The sequence below is a fragment of the Erigeron canadensis genome, chromosome 8 (assembly GCF_010389155.1).
Source record: "Erigeron canadensis isolate Cc75 chromosome 8, C_canadensis_v1, whole genome shotgun sequence".
Lineage (NCBI taxonomy): Eukaryota > Viridiplantae > Streptophyta > Magnoliopsida > Asterales > Asteraceae > Erigeron > Erigeron canadensis.
In genome coordinates, this window is record NC_057768.1 from 24,344,643 (window position 1) to 24,363,370 (window position 18,728).

General features: G+C 31.6%; 2 protein-coding genes across 3 annotated transcripts; one reads left to right on the plus strand and one right to left on the minus strand.

Annotated features, from left to right (window-relative positions):
• Positions 1-2,745: 2,745 nt before the first annotated feature.
• Positions 2,746-5,315, minus strand: LOC122580591. Its single transcript, XM_043752858.1, has 3 exons — positions 5,165-5,315; positions 3,388-3,579; positions 2,746-3,184 (listed from the first exon to the last, which is right to left on the minus strand). The coding sequence occupies exons 1-3, from the start codon at positions 5,255-5,257 to the stop codon at positions 2,834-2,836; spliced, it is 636 nt and encodes a 211-aa protein (XP_043608793.1). The 5' UTR covers positions 5,258-5,315; the 3' UTR covers positions 2,746-2,833.
• Positions 5,316-14,681: 9,366 nt separating this feature from the next.
• On the plus strand, positions 14,682-16,667 carry LOC122579993. Of its 2 annotated transcripts, none has more exons than XM_043752260.1 (3): positions 14,682-14,796; positions 15,677-15,868; positions 15,997-16,667. In XM_043752260.1, exons 1-3 carry the CDS (start codon positions 14,710-14,712, stop codon positions 16,297-16,299), a joined length of 582 nt encoding a protein of 193 aa, XP_043608195.1. In that variant the 5' UTR covers positions 14,682-14,709; the 3' UTR covers positions 16,300-16,667. The 2 variants fall into 2 exon arrangements, with proteins under 2 accessions (XP_043608195.1, XP_043608196.1); XM_043752261.1 differs by lacking the exon at positions 14,682-14,796 and adding an exon at positions 15,351-15,582.
• Positions 16,668-18,728: the final 2,061 nt, after the last annotated feature.

Below are 18,728 nucleotides of genomic sequence, written 5' to 3' on the forward strand. Positions count from 1 at the left end.
AGTTGTACATTGTTCACGCTCTTCTATTGCAATCGTAGGAAAATGGTTCCGTGAATTTAAAAAAAGTTCTCTATCTAGGCAAATTTCTTTAGTTTGGACTGTTCTTTATTTATGATGCATTAACAAATTTTTAGCAACTAATTTAATCTTCTGACCTTGAAGGGTTTGTGGTCGAGTCAAACTATATCATTTTTTCTGTTGTAGTTGGAGATGACATGGAAAACATGGTGATCATAAGGTCTTTGGAGCTCAGATTGATGTGCAACCACTTTAGGATGTTTTTTTCATTGGGTTGAGGTATACATTCTTTTTGGATCACATGTCTGATTGCCCAATCTGATTTTTCAGCTGTGTTAGTTTTTTTTTTTGTGAGCTTCGAGCATATATTTAGCTACTGTTTGTTGTATGGCTCTTGGTATGCTTGCCGTTTTTGTAGTAGGTAGCATATTTTTGCACAACTTACAAGTTGTACACCATTCTTGATTGTCAAATATCATAAATTTATGATAGGTATAAGACAAGTTGGCTGGCCGTTTGCAGTTACTAGAGACACTTCCGGTGAAAACCTTGGCAGGTGTACTAAAAATGGCTTTCCATCTAAAGGTTTGTTTTTATTTGGGATGATTTTGTTCTTTAAAGTAGCTTGATGTCCAAAAATACATGGTTATTTCATTCTTCACTCTTCTCTTACATCTTCTTTATGTGTACAAGACTTGAAGGATAGCCACGACACTGATAATTCTCTCTTTTTAATTGCAATGGTAAGGTTTTCGAAGCTTAGACTTTTGAATTTTTGTTGGTCTTTCAGTGATTTAGTTTTGGTTAATTCTTATCATGGTGTTTTTGTTTTTAGTTCATGTATAGGCAGTTGTTACATTATATTACATAACACTGATGGTATATATTTTTACCCATCTATAAACAGGTGAGGAAAGTTGATTTGCTTAAGGGTGTAACTGTGCTTTGATAAACTTGGTATTGCTTCCGTTTTGTCTTATACAGTACTACGTGGATTGAATGAAAGTGAAACGTTGAAGTACGAAACCAGTAGACGATCAGTCCTTGGAAGGATCTTTATGCTTAGCTAATGACTTGTTTATTATTGAAATTTTTTTTAAACAGTGATTTGGGGAGGGTGTTTTGTCAAACAAGTTTTCGAAAAAAAATAAATTATGAAACAAGGTAAACCGGCTTTTGAAAAGCCGGGTTCGAAAAAGTACACCCAAAACCGGCTTTTCAAAAGCCGGGTTCAGAATATTGTGAGGTGAATAGGACACAACAAACTAAAGCTGAAAAGGGGCTGACGTGATGTGACCAAGCGATGTGACTAGACTTCGAACAAGGCTTTTCAAAAGCCGGGTTCGAATAAAGACAAAAAAAGATGCATGCATTTTTGACCCATCGAGCTACTATAGTATTATATATACACATACATGATTCACATAGATTGTATTATGTATTTTTTATGTTTCTATTAATAAATAAATATCTGTAATTTTTATTTGTTTTTATTGATAAGTATCTATTTTTTTTAATGTTTTTTAATTGATATTTTTAATTGATATTTCTTCGATTTTCTTCTTATCTTTGACCTTTCTTTGCTCCAAAACAAGCTTACAATCATTAATTTTGTAGTAAAGTTCATACCCGTTGTCTATATCCTCTTTACATTTCGCTTTCAATGCATGAAATATTACTGTAGGAGGTGATGATGGGTCAGATGATGAAGAAGAAGTCATAAATTTCCCTTTAAAAAATAACTTATACTGATATACTTTTATAAGTAAGTTATATTATATATAGTTTTACGAAGAAGCATAAGCCGAATGATATATATATACTAGTTTCAAAACCGGTTTTTGAAAAGCCGGTTTCGAAGTTTGAGCCTTCGACCACTGTAGCTCGTCATCGTTTTGTACTGTTCACCTGACAATGTTTTAAAGACGGTTTCGGGTGTACTTTTTCGAACCCGGCTTTTCAAAAGCCGGTTTCGAGGCTACTTTTTTGAACCCGGCTTTTCAAAAGCCGGTTTACCTAGTTTCATAACTTTTTTTTTTTCGAAAACTTGTTTGACAAAACACCTTCCCCAAATTACTGTTTCAAAAAAATTTTCGTTTATTATTCATGTATTTCATATGATAATTTAGAATATTTCACTGTTTTGTTTCGGGTGGCTTTATTTATTATACATTTAAGTGAAGCTTTGGTTTTAACTTGGAATGGATTGCTGCTTTCAATTTTGAAATTTGGGGTGGTTAATGAAAGTGTGTTATATGTAACCTAGAATTGATGGATGAAGAAAGATATATATTAAACTAAAATAGAACCCTGTTGTGACTTGTGATAAAAGTGGGTTCTATTAGAAGAGGTGGGTTCTATTATAAACGTGGTGCAAGGGAAAAAGTGGGATTTAATTGGGAATAACATGTTCTATTATTATCAAAAAGGAACCGGTTGTTGTTTAAAAGGATTCAGCTATTGAAGCGGTATCTATTATCAACTCAAATATTAGAAATCCATTAACTTTTTAACGGAGCCATATAAAGTAGCGTGTAGTAATGTCGTTCGTATGTATTATCTTTCGTATAACTATTCTTAAAAGTTGGATGTGACAAATACCTATCATAGTATAACTTGATAATAGTTTAGTTTAATTGAGATACATGTATATAAAATGATTAGGAAAGCGACTGAATATTAGAAATCCACACAAAGTATCAACAACATCATAGATAACCATAAAGATTTTACACTAAGAATCCGTTCATTTAACGCATTAAAGCCACATGTCCACCAATTATTATATTAATACGCGCCATTAATTACCACTGGATTAAATATTGTCAAGCCTCATGAGGTTGACACATGCCCTGTAGATTGGATTCGTAACACGTGTTCTAAGCCCAACACTAGCTAGTGTGAATTTGCTGGACATATAATTAACAAATCCAGTAATCTGTTTGACTTCATCCCTTGATGCCCCCTCAGATCGAGCCTTAGCCTCTTCAATCTTATTACCCAACTCATTAACATCTGCAACAATCTTTTTAAGTTCATCTAGAGCACCAACTATGGTTAACATCTCCTGTTTTCTAGCCACCGCCTCCGGTGCTCTTTCCAGCTCCCTCTCCCGCGCTCTTTTTTCCACCTCACGTGGAAACTCATTTCCCATTGTTGTCATGGCCTATATATCCCATATAATTGGAAATTATCTTATTCAAAAAAATCTAAGCATTCAATTATTTTATTATCATTAAAACTAAATATACCGTAGAAGCATATCTATATTGATATAATAAAAGGTTTTTGAGTATAAATTTTAAGTCAAATTATTATTTAGAGTCTTATTAAACTCATATATAGAAATTAACCGAAAAAAAAAATTACCTCAGAAAGCAGGCATGCAATCTGCTTTAATGGATTGTTCGCTTCCAAATCCATTACTTGGGTATTGAGGTGCTGGGAAACAACTAAACACATAGCAAAGCTCCAAACTGATTGGGGGAGATGATCAGCCGATGTAAACATATCATAAACCAGCTGCTCTTGTTGATCGATCATCGTTTGCAGATTATCAGCCTATTAAAAAACAAAAGTACCATTTTAGGGAAGATGATTCATTTTTTTTTTTACCTTTCTTTACAATTGATACAAATATTTATATATAGCTCACATTTTGAGAGTTTTATCATGTAAATAAGATCATATCCTAACAACACCAACAATACTAACAAAAACCAGAATCAACCACCGACTAGCTATCACCACCTATTCTCACTTCGTTCCAAATTAAATCATCATCAGCATCTATTCATAATAATATTAATTATAAGTTACAAAAAAATAATAAATAACAATAATAATGATAATGATAATAGTAATGAAACTTCGCTTTGACTTCTCCTTTCTTTCCAATAACAAGAACTGGAGTTTATTATTATGATTCAAAAGTCAAAAATAAAAAATATCATCATATACTATGATCATAACGAACAACACCCATAGCTCTAATAGAAAGAATGAAATTAAGAGCGATGATGAAGAAGATCGAATTTGATAGTACGTGGGGCACCGGTCGTTGTCGCCGGCGCCGATGATGGTGGTGATGTTTTTTCGATATTATATTTGCTAATATTACAGTTAGAAATATTTGTGTGTTTTCTTTGAACAGCAGAGTATTTGGGGTTGTTAGAGTGGTTACTCTTTGGATGATCCAGTAAGATAATGGCCTTTTTTTTTTAATTGATATTCATATCAAATTATATATTTGTTTATTATATATATCTTGATTGTTTTGGACATAATCATATATACATGTTACTCTACATAATTAAAACATACTTTTGAGAATACTTGAAACATTCGAATTTTTTTATAGTAAAAGCTCTAACTTGTAAAAAGAATTTCTATCTTCTTTCTTTTATCGTTTGATTTCCTATCTAGTCTAGAAATAATAAAATACCACCATAGAAAAGATAAAAAAAAAAAAAAGACACTATTAAATTAAAATACCACGATACAAAAAGATGAAGAGCTATTAAATTAAACATCTCAAAATAAATTATTGGGATTTGAATTTATTAGTATCTGAATGAAATCTCAAAAACACAAAATGGTTCCACTAATAAAATCATCTTACTACTAGCTAAGAGTCAAAAATTGTTGAAACTAAAAGGACTTTCAATATATATGTACTCCTGGTAATAAAGTTGCTTATGAACTGGAACAACAAGAGGTTCTTAAATATCTCAAACAATCAAACCTAGTTTCAGAGGGGTAAATATATTTATAAACACGAGCAAAATGATATGTATCCTTCTAAGTACGTACAAGCTTAGATCGTATCATATAATAAAACTAAACGATAAAATTAAGTAAAAGTTTTTTTAAATTCACATGTTATGTTTTAATGATTTTACAAGGATTTTATTAGATCTTTACAAAGATCAGTCGTTTTTTATTTCTTATATTCATATTCAAATAATAGAGATTCGATTACCAAGTTAATGTGTGAATGTCCCAAATAGATAATTATTCTAAGATCAATAATTATAAATTTGAGTAAACGACTTTAGTTATAATAAATAGTAAAAAAAAAAAACCATGCATGAGTATGAAGACTAGTATGAATATGTATTTATAAAATGTATATGTATGCACATACAGAAGGTCCAGAGGAGGATGAGGCGCCGGCAGAATGGCTGGTGGTATGGCTTTGTGCATCAGCTTTCTTGTTCCATTCAAAAAATCTATTCATCGTGTGTGTTGAAGATTAGCTGATCGACTAATGGGTTTTTCGTCTTTTTTTTTTTTGTTTGAGGTAAGTAAAGCAATGAGTGATTATGGTTTATGATTCGTGATATATATACACATAGATGAAGACAACACATGTTCTAAATGAAATTAGTTGAAATGAAATGAAGTTCCAAATGACCAACTCAGGTACGTATACGTGATGGAAGACAACACACTGACATAAAGCAAAACATTGAAGCTTGAATATTAAATAGAGTTATTTTACCAAAATATGATACCTATAACCTGACACATTTAAAGTCATGTATTGATGAAATGCCCATTTTAGTTGCTTGCAATAATGTTCGTTGATTTGGTTACAAAAGTGACTCTAAAACAATAAAGCGCACAACTCTATTCAAAGAAATAAGGTGTAGATGGATTGTGGGTTTATAAAGCCACTAGTCTCGCCGAATAGAAGACTTCTGATATTGAAAGTTATAAGCACATTATTTAATTGAATATAAACATATCTTTCTTCCTCGTCGGATTAATATTGTGTTGAATGTCATGTTTTTTTCTTTCAACGCACGACTATACGACTAAAAAACACATCACACCCTTTGTCGACACCTTACAAAACATGTTTGAAGTAATAACAACATTTAAGTTGTTCCTTTTTTATTGTTTTTTTAATTTTATTTTAGTGTGCTCTTTTCTTGCATTTTTCTAAAAATTATTTTTATCTATATCTCTATCTTCTTTTATTTTTTCTATGAAGTTAATACTTGGTCAAAGTGTCAAACACACAACCCGTTTACATCTTATGTCTTTTTTTTTTTAATTATGAACTACAACCACATATATGAGTTTAATATGGATCTAGAAAGCGACTTTTTTCATTCCTCGACAGCTAAGTCTTTGCCGACTCTTAACTTTCCAGACGGGTTGGTGTTTTAATATACATATAGTTATTTCCCAACTCTATGCTACACAAAAAGAACAAAATACAATATATCATTTCAGCCGGTGTTATGCATCCCCGGGTTTAACATCACCGATCGAATAAATTTAAAGCTTTCACCTACCATATCATGTTATAATAGTGGTTTTAGCTTACCATACTTTGTTTTGAAATATTCTTTCAGGTTTCAAATCGGCTAGTATGGATTATGTTGCTAGGGTGTGTATTTATTAATAGGATTCATATTATTATTCTAGAACATATTATTATTCTAGAACATTTAAATAGAGTCGTACTCTTTATTGTTTTAGAGTCACTTTTGTAACTACATCAACAAACATTATTGCAAGCAATTAAAAATGGGCATTTCATCAAAACATTGCTTTACATGTGTAAGGTGATAGGTATCCTATTTTGGTGAAAAAACTCTATTTAATATTAAGCTTCAATGCTTTGTTTTCTTTTAATGTGTTGTCTTCAATCATGTATACGTACCTAAGTTGGTCAGTTGGAACTTCATTTTATTTTAATTAATTTTATTTAGAACATGTGTTGTCTTCCTGTATGTGTATATATCATAACTCATAAACCCAGTGGCGGCCTTAAAAATTTTAACACCCCTGCCGAGTAAAGAAAATTATGCCTCTAACTTTAACCAAATCCAAATATATAAATAAATTTTTTTTATAAACGATAACTAGCATTATAACAAAAAATTATATATGCATAATAAGATCATAATTTTAGAATTACATACCATAGTAGTTACTTTATAAATAATAATCTTTACACTCTTTTAACATCTTATACATTTTATATATAATATATATATATATATATATATATATAAAACTTCAAAAATTTATGCCCTCTCAAAATTTATGCCCCGTCCGAGAATCGGGTTTGCACAACCTCTAGACCTCCCCTACATAAACCATGATCACTCATTACTCTAGTTACCTCAATATAAGAAAACAAAAAAGAGAAGAAAAGACGGTTAGTCGATAAGTTAATCTTCAACACGATGAATTCACTAGATTATAGTAAATTCCAACGAACTTGAATGTCATATATTTTTTAGTTTTTGATCAACAAGTTTTAATAATATTAAGATAAAAGAAAAGTTACACGAAAGAAGAGGTTTTTAAAGCCACTTGTCTCACCTAAATAGAACACTTTCGATTTGCTGTAACTACATCAACAAACATTATTGAAAGCAACTAAAAGTGATAGGTATCCTATTTTGGTGAAAACAAACTCTATCTAATATTCAAGTTTCAATGCTTTGTTTTCTGTCAGTGTGTTATCTTCTTCAATCTGTGTACGTACATGAGTTAGACAGTTGGAACTTCATTTCATTTTAAACCTTCATTTAGAACACATGTTGTCTTCCTCTATGTGTATATATATCACGAATCATAAACCATAATCACTCATTAGTCTACTTACCTTTAACAAAAAAAAAAGAAAAGAAGAAAGACCCCTTAGTCCAATCAGCTAATCTTCAACATTATGAATAATCAGCTAATCTTCAAAATTGCGCGGGCACTATCCCTTATTATACTAAAAAAGGACTACAATCACGTTTTTGTTTGAAAAGAACTACCATTGTACTTGAAAGTAATATTAATGTATCAAAGAGGGGTTCATAAAGCATGTGCCTTATGAATTAATATGAGTCATATTATTATGCTAGAACATTTTTAAATAGAGTCGCGCGCTTTATTGTTTTAGAGTCACTTTTGTAACTGCATCAACAAACATTATTCAAAGCAACTAAAAGTGGACACTTCATCAACACATGGCTTTATATGTGTCAGGTGATATTTCTCCTATTTTGGTGAAAAAAACTTTATTTACTATTCAAGCTTCAACACTTTGCTTTCTGTCAGTGTGTTATCTTCAATTACATGTACGTACCTGAGTTGGTCTGTTGGAACTTCATTTCATTTTAACCTTTCATTTATAACATGTTTTGTCTTCCTTTATGTGTATCTATATCACGAATCATAAACCATAATCACTCATTAGTCTACTTACCTTTAACAAAAAAAAGAAAAGAAGAAAGACCCCTTAGTCCAATCAGCTAATCTTCAACATTATGAATAATCAGCTAATCTTCAACATTGCGCGGCCACTATCCCTTATTATACTAAAAAAGGACTACAATCACGTTTTTGTTTGAAAAGAACTACCATTGTACTTGAAAGTAATATTAATGTATCAAAGAGGGGTTCATAGAGCATGTGCCTTATGAATTAATATGAGTCATATTATTATGCTAGAACATTTTTAAATAGAGTCGCGCGCTTTATTGTTTTAGAGTCACTTTTGTAACTGCATCAACAAACATTATTCAAAGCAACTAAAAGTGGACACTTCATCAACACATGGCTTTATATGTGTCAGGTGATATTTCTCCTATTTTGGTGAAAATAACTTTATTTACTATTCAAGCTTAAACACTTTGCTTTCTGTCAGTGTGTTGTCTTCAATCACATGTACGTACCCGAGTTGGTCTGTTGGAACTTCATTTCATTTTAACCTTTCATTTATAACATGTTTGTCTTCCTTTATGTGGGCAATGGCTTTATACTTGTCAGGTGATAGGTATCCTATTTTGGTGAAAACAAACTCTATCTAATATTCAAGTTTCAATGCTTTGTTTTGTGTCAGTGTGTTGTCTTCTTCAATCTGTGTACGTACATGAGTTAGACAGTTGGAACTTCATTTCATTTTAAACCTTCATTTAGAACACATGTTGTCTTCCTCTATTATGCTAGAACATTTTTAAATAGAGTCGCGCGCTTTATTGTTTTAGAGTCACTTTTGTAACTGCATCAACAAACATTATTCAAAGCAACTAAAAGTGGACACTTCATCAACACATGGCTTTATATGTGTCAGGTGATATTTTTCCTATTTTGGTGAAAAGAACTTTATTTACTATTGAAGCTTCAACACTTTGCTTTCTGTCAGTGTGTTGTCTTCAATCACATGTACGTACCTGAGTTGGTCTGTTGGAACTTCATTACATTTAACCTTTCATTTATAACATGTTTTGTCTTCCTTTATGTGTATATATATCACAAATCATAAACCATAATCACTCATTAGTCTACTTACCTTTAACAAAAAAAAGAAAAGAAGAAAGACCCCTTAGTCCAATCAGCTAATCTTCAACATTATGAATAATCAGCTAATCTTCAACATTGCGCGGCCACTATCCCTTATTATACTAAAAAAGGACTACAATCACGTTTTTGTTTGAAAAGAACTACCATTGTACTTGAAAGAAATATTAATGTATCAAAGAGGGGTTCATAGAGCATGTGCCTTATGAATTAATATGAGTCATATTATTATGCTAGCACATTTTTAAATAGAGTCGCGCGCTTTATTGTTTTAGAGTCACTTTTGTAACTGCATCAACAAACATTATTCAAAGCAACTAAAAGTGGACACTTCATCAACACATGGCTTTATATGTGTCAGGTGATATTTCTCCTATTTTGGTGAAAAGAACTTTATTTACTATTCAAGCTTAAACACTTTGCTTTCTGTCAGTGTGTTGTCTTCAATCACATGTACGTACCTGAGTTGGTCTGTTGGAACTTCATTTCATTTTAACCTTTCATTTATAACATGTTTTGTCTTCCTTTATGTGTATATATATCACGAATCATAAACCATAATCACTCATTAGTCTACTTACCTTTAACAAAAAAAAAGAAAAGAAGAAAGACCCCTTAGTCTAATCAGCTAATCTTCAACATTATGAATAATCAGCTAATCTTCAACATTGCGCGAGCACTATCCCTTATTATACTAAAAAAGGACTACAATCACGTTTTTGTTTGAAAAGAACTACCATTGTACTTGAAAGAAATATTAATGTATCAAAGAGAGGTTCATAGAGCATGTGCCTTATGAATTAATATGAGTCATATTATTATGCTAGAACATTTTTAAATAGAGTCGCGCGCTTTATTGTTTTAGAGTCACTTTTGTAACTGCATCAACAAACATTATTCAAAGCAACTAAAAGTGGACACTTCATCAACACATGGCTTTATATGTGTCAGGTGATATTTCTCCTATTTTGGTGAAAAGAACTTTATTTACTATTCAAGCTTAAACACTTTGCTTTCTGTCAGTGTGTTGTCTTCAATCACATGTACGTACCCGAGTTGGTCTGTTGGAACTTCATTTCATTTTAACCTTTCATTTATAACATGTTTGTCTTCCTTTATGTGGGCAATGACTTTGTACTTGTCAGGTGATAGGTATCCTATTTTGGTGAAAACAAACTCTATCTAATATTCAAGTTTCAATGCTTTGTTTTGTGTCAGTGTGTTGTCTTCTTCAATCTGTGTACGTACATGAGTTAGACGGTTGGAACTTCATTTCATTTTAAACCTTCATTTAGAACACATGTTGTCTTCCTCTATTATGCTAGAACATTTTTAAATAGAGTCGCGCGCTTTATTGTTTTAGAGTCACTTTTGTAACTGCATCAACAAACATTATTCAAAGCAACTAAAAGTGGACACTTCATCAACACATGGCTTTATATGTGTCAGGTGATATTTTTCCTATTTTGGTGAAAAGAACTTTATTTACTATTGAAGCTTCAACACTTTGCTTTCTGTCAGTGTGTTGTCTTCAATCACATGTATGTACCTGAGTTGGTCTGTTGGAACTTCATTACATTTAACCTTTCATTTATAACATGTTTTGTCTTCCTTTATGTGTATATATATCACGAATCATAAACCATAATCACTTATTAGTCTACTTACCTTTAACAAAAAAAAAGAAAAGAAGAAAGACCCCTTAGTCCAATCAGCTAATCTTCAACATTATGAATAATCAGCTAATCTTCAACATTGCGCGACCACTATCCCTTATTATACTAAAAAAGGACTACAATCACGTTTTTGTTTGAAAAGAACTACCATTGTACTTGAAAGAAATATTAATGTATCAAAGAGGGGTTCATAGAGCATGTGCCTTATGAATTAATATGAGTCATATTATTATGCTAGCACATTTTTAAATAGAGTCGCGCGCTTTATTGTTTTAGAATTACTTTTGTAACTACATCAACAAACATTATTCAAAGCAACTAAAAGTGGACACTTCATCAACACATGGCTTTATATGTGTCAGGTGATATTTCTCCTATTTTGGTGAAAAGAACTTTATTTACTATTCAAGCTTAAACACTTTGCTTTCTGTCAGTGTGTTGTCTTCAATCACATGTACGTACCTGAGTTGGTCTGTTGGAACTTCATTTCATTTTAACCTTTCATTTATAACATGTTTTGTCTTCCTTTATGTGTATATATATCACGAATCATAAACCATAATCACTCATTAGTCTACTTACCTTTAACAAAAAAAAAGAAAAGAAGAAAGACCCCTTAGTGTAATCAGCTAATCTTCAACATTATAAATAATCAGCTAATCTTCAACATTGCGCGAGCACTATCCCTTATTATACTAAAAAAGGACTACAATCACGTTTTTGTTTGAAAAGAACTACCATTGTACTTGAAAGAAATATTAATGTATCAAAGAGGGGTTCATAGAGCATGTGCCTTATGAATTAATATGAGTCATATTATTATGCTAGAACATTTTTAAATAGAGTCGCGCGCTTTATTGTTTTAGAGTCACTTTTGTAACTGCATCAACAAACATTATTCAAAGCAACTAAAAGTGGACACTTCATCAACACATGGCTTTATATGTGTCAGGTGATATTTCTCCTATTTTGGTGAAAAGAACTTTATTTACTATTCAAGCTTAAACACTTTGCTTTCTGTCAGTGTGTTGTCTTCAATCACATGTACGTACCCGAGTTGGTCTGTTGGAACTTCATTTCATTTTAACCTTTCATTTATAACATGTTTGTCTTCCTTTATGTGTATATATATCACGAATCATAAACCATAATCACTCATTAGTCTACTTTCCTTTAACAAAAATAGAAAAGAAAAAAGACCCCTTAGTCCAATCAGCTGATCTTCAAAAGGATTATTAAAATTTATTTATTAACTTAAACATCTCCGTTTAAAATACTTAGAATACTCTTGATGAATTAATTTAGAACATAAATCCACAACTCTAAAAATAACCACACTAACCCTTTTATATTAATTATTTTTACAATAATAACCATACCACCACCACCTGTCACGCCACCACCACTATCAACTGCCGCCTCCGCCACCACCACAATGCCGCCAATACCACACCGTCGCTATTACCACCACCGCCGCCTTATATTGCACGGGTAAAATGCTAGCTAGTTTATATAAAATTAGGCTGACAAACCATTGTCTTGGATAAGTGAATCACGTATAAAAACGAATTATATATAACGATTGTAACAAAACAATATACCTTATTGTAATCTATCAGTATACGTATCTATGTTTTTATTACATGAATGGCAGAAATTATAGTGTTTATGACGGATGGGTATAATCTTTTATTTTTTATAATCGTTGTAACATGAATAATTCATACCCAGAAATCTGGATTTTTCAGGAGTTATTGATGTTGGTGTTCATTTTGAAAAGCAGGGGTTAGATATAAACGGTTCGAACCCTAATAATGATATTCAAGGTGAGACGAACAATTGGGAATTCTTGTACCTAGTGAGTGGTGATGTGCCAAGCATACGGTCAACCAAGTGAAGCTTCTACTGTATATCAAGTGATGGTACCATATGATGTTTTGGCTTTGGTTTACTTACGTTGAATATCAGACCATCCGTAACAATTTATCTTTTTCACTCTTGCATTGAATATAAGACCATAAGTAAGTAACTCTTAATGCTATCTTCTACGGGTTTTGGGTCCCAATACCGTCTTCGACGATGCATGGGGGAGTTTGAGATGTAGACAGTCTTACCCCTACCAAAGGTAGAGAGGCTGCTTCCATGTTCTACCATAGGTAGAAAAGGCCTTCCAGCCTTGCTGGGCATGAGGATCGAACCCTTGAACCCTGTATCCAGAGACAAAGGCTACAACCACTAATCCAACCCAGCTGGTTGCCCATTGAATAAAGACAATTTGTATCTTTTTTACTCACAATTTTTCATGTCACATCATTATCATCTTTTCACTTTTTTCACCTTTCTTTTTTTTTCTTAGCCATTTGCCTAACATTAGACCTCGTCTTTATGTAATTGAAAACACAATATAGTTAAACTAATACTAACATATACATTTTACTAATATAAAAAATAAAACTACATAAGATTAAAACCATTACATGAATTAATAAATATATAAATAGAAGATATATACTATATAATAAGAAATAATAACAACTAAACTAAATTATAGTAAATTCCAACGGACTTAAATGTCATAAATTTTTTAATTTTTTGATCAATAAGTTTTAATAATATTAAGATAAAAGAAAAAAATACACGAAAGAAGAGGATTATAAAGCCACTTGTCTCACCCAATATAACACTTTGGATATTAAAAGTTATACTCTAAGTAAGAGTACATAATAATTAAATTGAATACGACCATATCTCTCTTCCTCGTCCGATTTATATTGTGTCGAATGTCATGTTTTTTTCTTCCCACGCACGACTATACGACCTAGAAACACATCACACCCCTTTGTTGACAAAACATGTTTGAAGGAATTACGACATTTAAATTGTTCCTTTCTTATTGTTTCTTAATTTTCTTTTGGTATGCTTTTTTTTTTGGTTGCATTTTTACAAATTTTTTTTATCTATGACTTTAATACTTGGTCAAAGTGTCAAACACACAACCCACCTACACCTATGAATTTAATACTTGGTCAAAGTGTCAAACACACAACCCACCTACACCTTATGTCTTTATTTTTAATTATGAACTACGACCACATATATGAGTTTGATATAGATTTAATATATATAGTTATTTCCCCACTCTATGTTACACAAAAGCGCAAAATACAGAACGCCGGTGTTATGCATCCCCAGGTCTAATATCACCGATCGAATCAATTTAAAGCTTTCATCTACCATATCATGTTATAATAGTGGTTTTAGCTTACCATACTTTGTTTTGATATGGTCTTTCGGTTTTCAAGTTGGCTAGTATGGATAATGTTGCTAGGGGTGTTTATTAATCAATAGGACTCATATTATTATTCTGTAACATTTAAATAGAGTCGTGTGTTTTATTTTTTTAGAGGTCACTAGTGTAACTACATCAATAAACATTATTGCAAGCATTTAAAAATGGGCATTTCATCAACACATGGCTTTATGTGTAAGGTGATAGGTATCCTATTTTGGTGGGAAAAAAAACTCTATTTAATATTCAAGCTTTAAATTCTGTCAGTGTGTTGTCTTTAATAATGTGTACATTCCCAAGTTGTCTTTCTATTTGTGTATATATATCACGAATCATAAACCATAATCACTCATTACTCTACTTACGTCAAAAAAAAAAAGCCCATTAGTCGATCATCTAATCTTCAACACGATGAATAGATTTTTTGGATTGGGCAAGAAAGCAGATGAACATACCACCAGCCATTCTGCCGGCACCTCATCCTCCTCTGCCCCCCCTGTATGTGTATACATATACATTTTATATATACATATTCATACTAGTCTTACTACTCATGTATATATGGTTATTTTTTTATTTTTTATTTTACTATTTATTATAACTAAAGTCATGCACTAAAACTTATAATTATTGATCTTAGATTAATTAATTATTTGGGACATTCACACATTAACTTGGTAATCCAATCTCTATTATTTGAATATGAATATAAGAAATGAAAAACGTGTTTAATCTTTGTAAATATCTCATAAAATCGTTGTAAAATCATTAAAACATAACATGTGGATTTCAAAAAATCTTTTACTTAATTAATAGTTTATAGTAGATATATATCTAGTTAATATTACAGTAATATATACCTATATAATGGAGTAAATAAATAATAAAAAAAAAAAGGAAAAATGAATGGGTAAGTTGTCACTAAAAAAATTGTATCATATTAAATAAGGTGGAAGGTCAAGTTGACATGTGTTTCATACAAAAAAAAGTGACAGATGTATGTGTTAAAACCAAATCATATCTCACCAAAACCATGTGTTGGATATGTTTTAAAATAAACCTATCTTTTTCTTTTTCTTTTCCTGACTTCCAACATTTTCTGCATCTCCCAAATCTATCTTGATCAACTCCCCTCTATCTTTTTCTCAAATACACACACACTTTATCTTTTTTTGGTCTATAGCCACCGATTCATATTCTATGATATTTGTCTTTTAGGATTAATTTGTCATCATCTTTTTTCTGTAAATTGAGGAAGCACATTCGTTGTTGTTATTACCGACGGTTGTTCCAACAACTCTGACCACCACAACCCGACCCGTATTTATTAAAATCTTTAAACCACTATCGCCGCTAATTTTTTATTGTTTTTATATAGGTTGATCATCCGCAAATGATTGCCGATCAACAAGAGCAACGACTTCGCGAGATGTTTGAATCACTTGACAATCTCCCCGCGTATGTGTGGGGTTTCGCTAAGGGTTTAGTTGCTTCCGAGCAACTCAATACCCAAGTAAAGGATTTAGAAAATGACAATCCATTGAAGCAACTTGCAGACTTGCTTTCTCAGGTTATTCCTTTTTCATTTAATATCAATATAGATATACTTATGCATGTTTAATTCTAATAATAATAAAATAATTTGATGCTTAGAATTCTACTTTGAATGAGATATTTTAATAATTTTAATATATATAGGCCATGAATAATATGCGGCGAGATCTTAAAAGCGAGGTGGAAGAGGAGCTAAGGGGGCTACGAGGGTTTGATCTTACAGACTTATGTGATAAGGCGAACCGACTTGAAGATATTGCTGACAGTCTTGGTAACATTAGCAATGAGCTTGCTCGTTATCGATTTAATGAACAACCTGGTCCACTTGAGCTAGACTTATTTACGCAACTCATGTTAACGGTTCTTGAAGTTACAAAAGCTCGTAAGAATCTTAAGAAGGTGTCGAAGCAAATGACCAAAGCATGTGATAACATAAAAGAAGGTTGACCAGTGATGTATATCATTTGATTCGTGGACTCACATGTTTGGAAGTTGGAAGCTCAAGGATTGGTCAATTTTATTTTATGTGCATGGAGCCTAGCTAAATAAGTTACACGTATGCCCACGTGATGTTTTTCCTTTTTAATTATTTGCATTGTTAGGTGAATAATTAGTAATGGGTTCTCCCATGACTTATTAGATAACCGTACGGTTAGGATAGTCGCTTAATTAGTGGAGACGGTTAGTTCTCTTTTGTCTATTTATTAGCCGGGCATGTAAGTTCCATGTAACCAAAAAACATTTGAGCTTTCATTGTCTTTGTTTTGAATATTTAAAACTAGTAATATACTAACGATTATGCCTCTTTTAACCAAGCTATCATGTTTCAAGTATAAATTTTGTTACCGCAAAGCTAATTCGATGTGTTTTGGATTGTTGTTTCGATTATTATCTGCAAAAAGTTATTTTCAAACTACTTAATCCCAAACCAACTTTAAAACATGCTTGGTATCGCCATGTATAAAACGACTAAAGCATGTAAGTGTAATGCTAAATTCTCTAATCTAGTGTCTTTGTTACATCATCAGAACCTTTTATTGATCATCATGATATTCATCGGTCATCACTATTCCAAAACGTATTGTCCTTGTTTCTTGTACACTCACACAGTTGGAACGAAAATGTACCATCCTTTAATGAAAATATACGACCTCATGATTAGCAGTCAACAATCATAAAAGAAAACAATGAATCTGACTGAACTTTATTTATATATATGAATCGACCAATTGCAATATGAAGAACATCATTAACATTAGGGATAAAGATAGATGAGCTCCAAACTAATCAATATATATATATATATATAATCCACTAATCGTTACGGTAGCTTTAAAACAAAAAAGACTTTACAAAATATTGATAAAAGTGATAGAAGTTGTAAGGCAATGGATAAACATTTCTCCCAAAATAATTAGAATAACGTAAAGTAGCAAATTGGAAATTGTTACCAACTTCAATGCCAAAATTTCAAAAACAGATGAGCCCAATCCAAGCTTAATTTTTGAGGAACAACTTACTATTTGACTTGTATATTGAATATTAAGGACCTTAATAGCAAAAAATTGAGCGCTACAACTCGAACCAAGGAGCTCTTTCTACAAAGTCAATGACATAACCACTCCTTCCAAAGATGCTTTTGTTCTTAATTTGCTACATGTGTTAAGACCGGTATTCATTTTTCATGCTTTTCCGAATTGAAACCAGAATTTTCTTTATTACCATTTTGGTCCCGTACTAGTGTCACACTATATGGATCAGGATCAAGACTTGTATGTATATCGGGGTGTTAAAATTTTGAAAAAGTGGGTTCTTTTCCAAAAACATTTGTGAAACTTGGCAGACAACGAATGTTTTTGTAGATCACGTACAGACTTTACCTAACATGTACGGACTTCTTAAATAAAATGATTTAACAAATTATATAGAAATTTGATTTGTATTGCTTTGTTTTCCAGATGATCTAAGAAGTTTTGAAAGGTTATCCACACGCTTTATAAAATCTTTGATATGATGTGGTAATTTTTAAACAAGACGTGTTTTTCTAAAGTAGACTTATTTAGATTTTCCTTAAAAACTAAAATTAGAAATGCTGATGTAAATTGATACTTATGGTAATTATGAATATGATAGCAATTTTAATGTAATAGTTTAATTAAACTAGGTATATGTATTTATGTAATAAATAAATAATTAGAAGTTTATTTATTTATGAAATTTAAAGAACAGGATTATTGGAATATCTATAATCCCTTATAAAATATATTGGACTCTCTATTTTAGGAAATTCAGCAATCTTTTCATTATCCCCATATTACCCTTAATTCACACATTAGCTCTAATTCTATATCTTTAAACCCAATATTTAACACACAATCACTTCTTTCTCTCCTATCTATTTACACACGCATATCGATTCCTTTTCCTCCTCCACTGTTTTATATTATTATCACCGTTTGAAAGTCCCTTTGCCACCGGATCAAACGAGATTAAATATTTAATGTATAAGTGCGGAAAATCTTATACACTAGCAATCAACAACAAGAACACGACTGTGAATATAAACTTGAACCGTATATTACTTCAGTAAATGCAATTACAAGTAAAATACCAAGTTCGGAATATGAAATGACGAAAACAAAATGACTGGAAGATTAACCTTAAACATAAGGTTTAATCTCTATTTATACTAAAACTAATGGACTAGTCGGACCTCAAACTTCATGGACCAAGCCCAACTCGACCTTGACCAGGTCGAGCTCGACCAAGTCAACTTGTTGACCAATTCGAGCTTGACTAGGTCGAGCTTGACCAAGTCAACGTGTTGACCAATTCGAGGTTTGACTTTATTATACAAAATACAATAGCGTTTATTA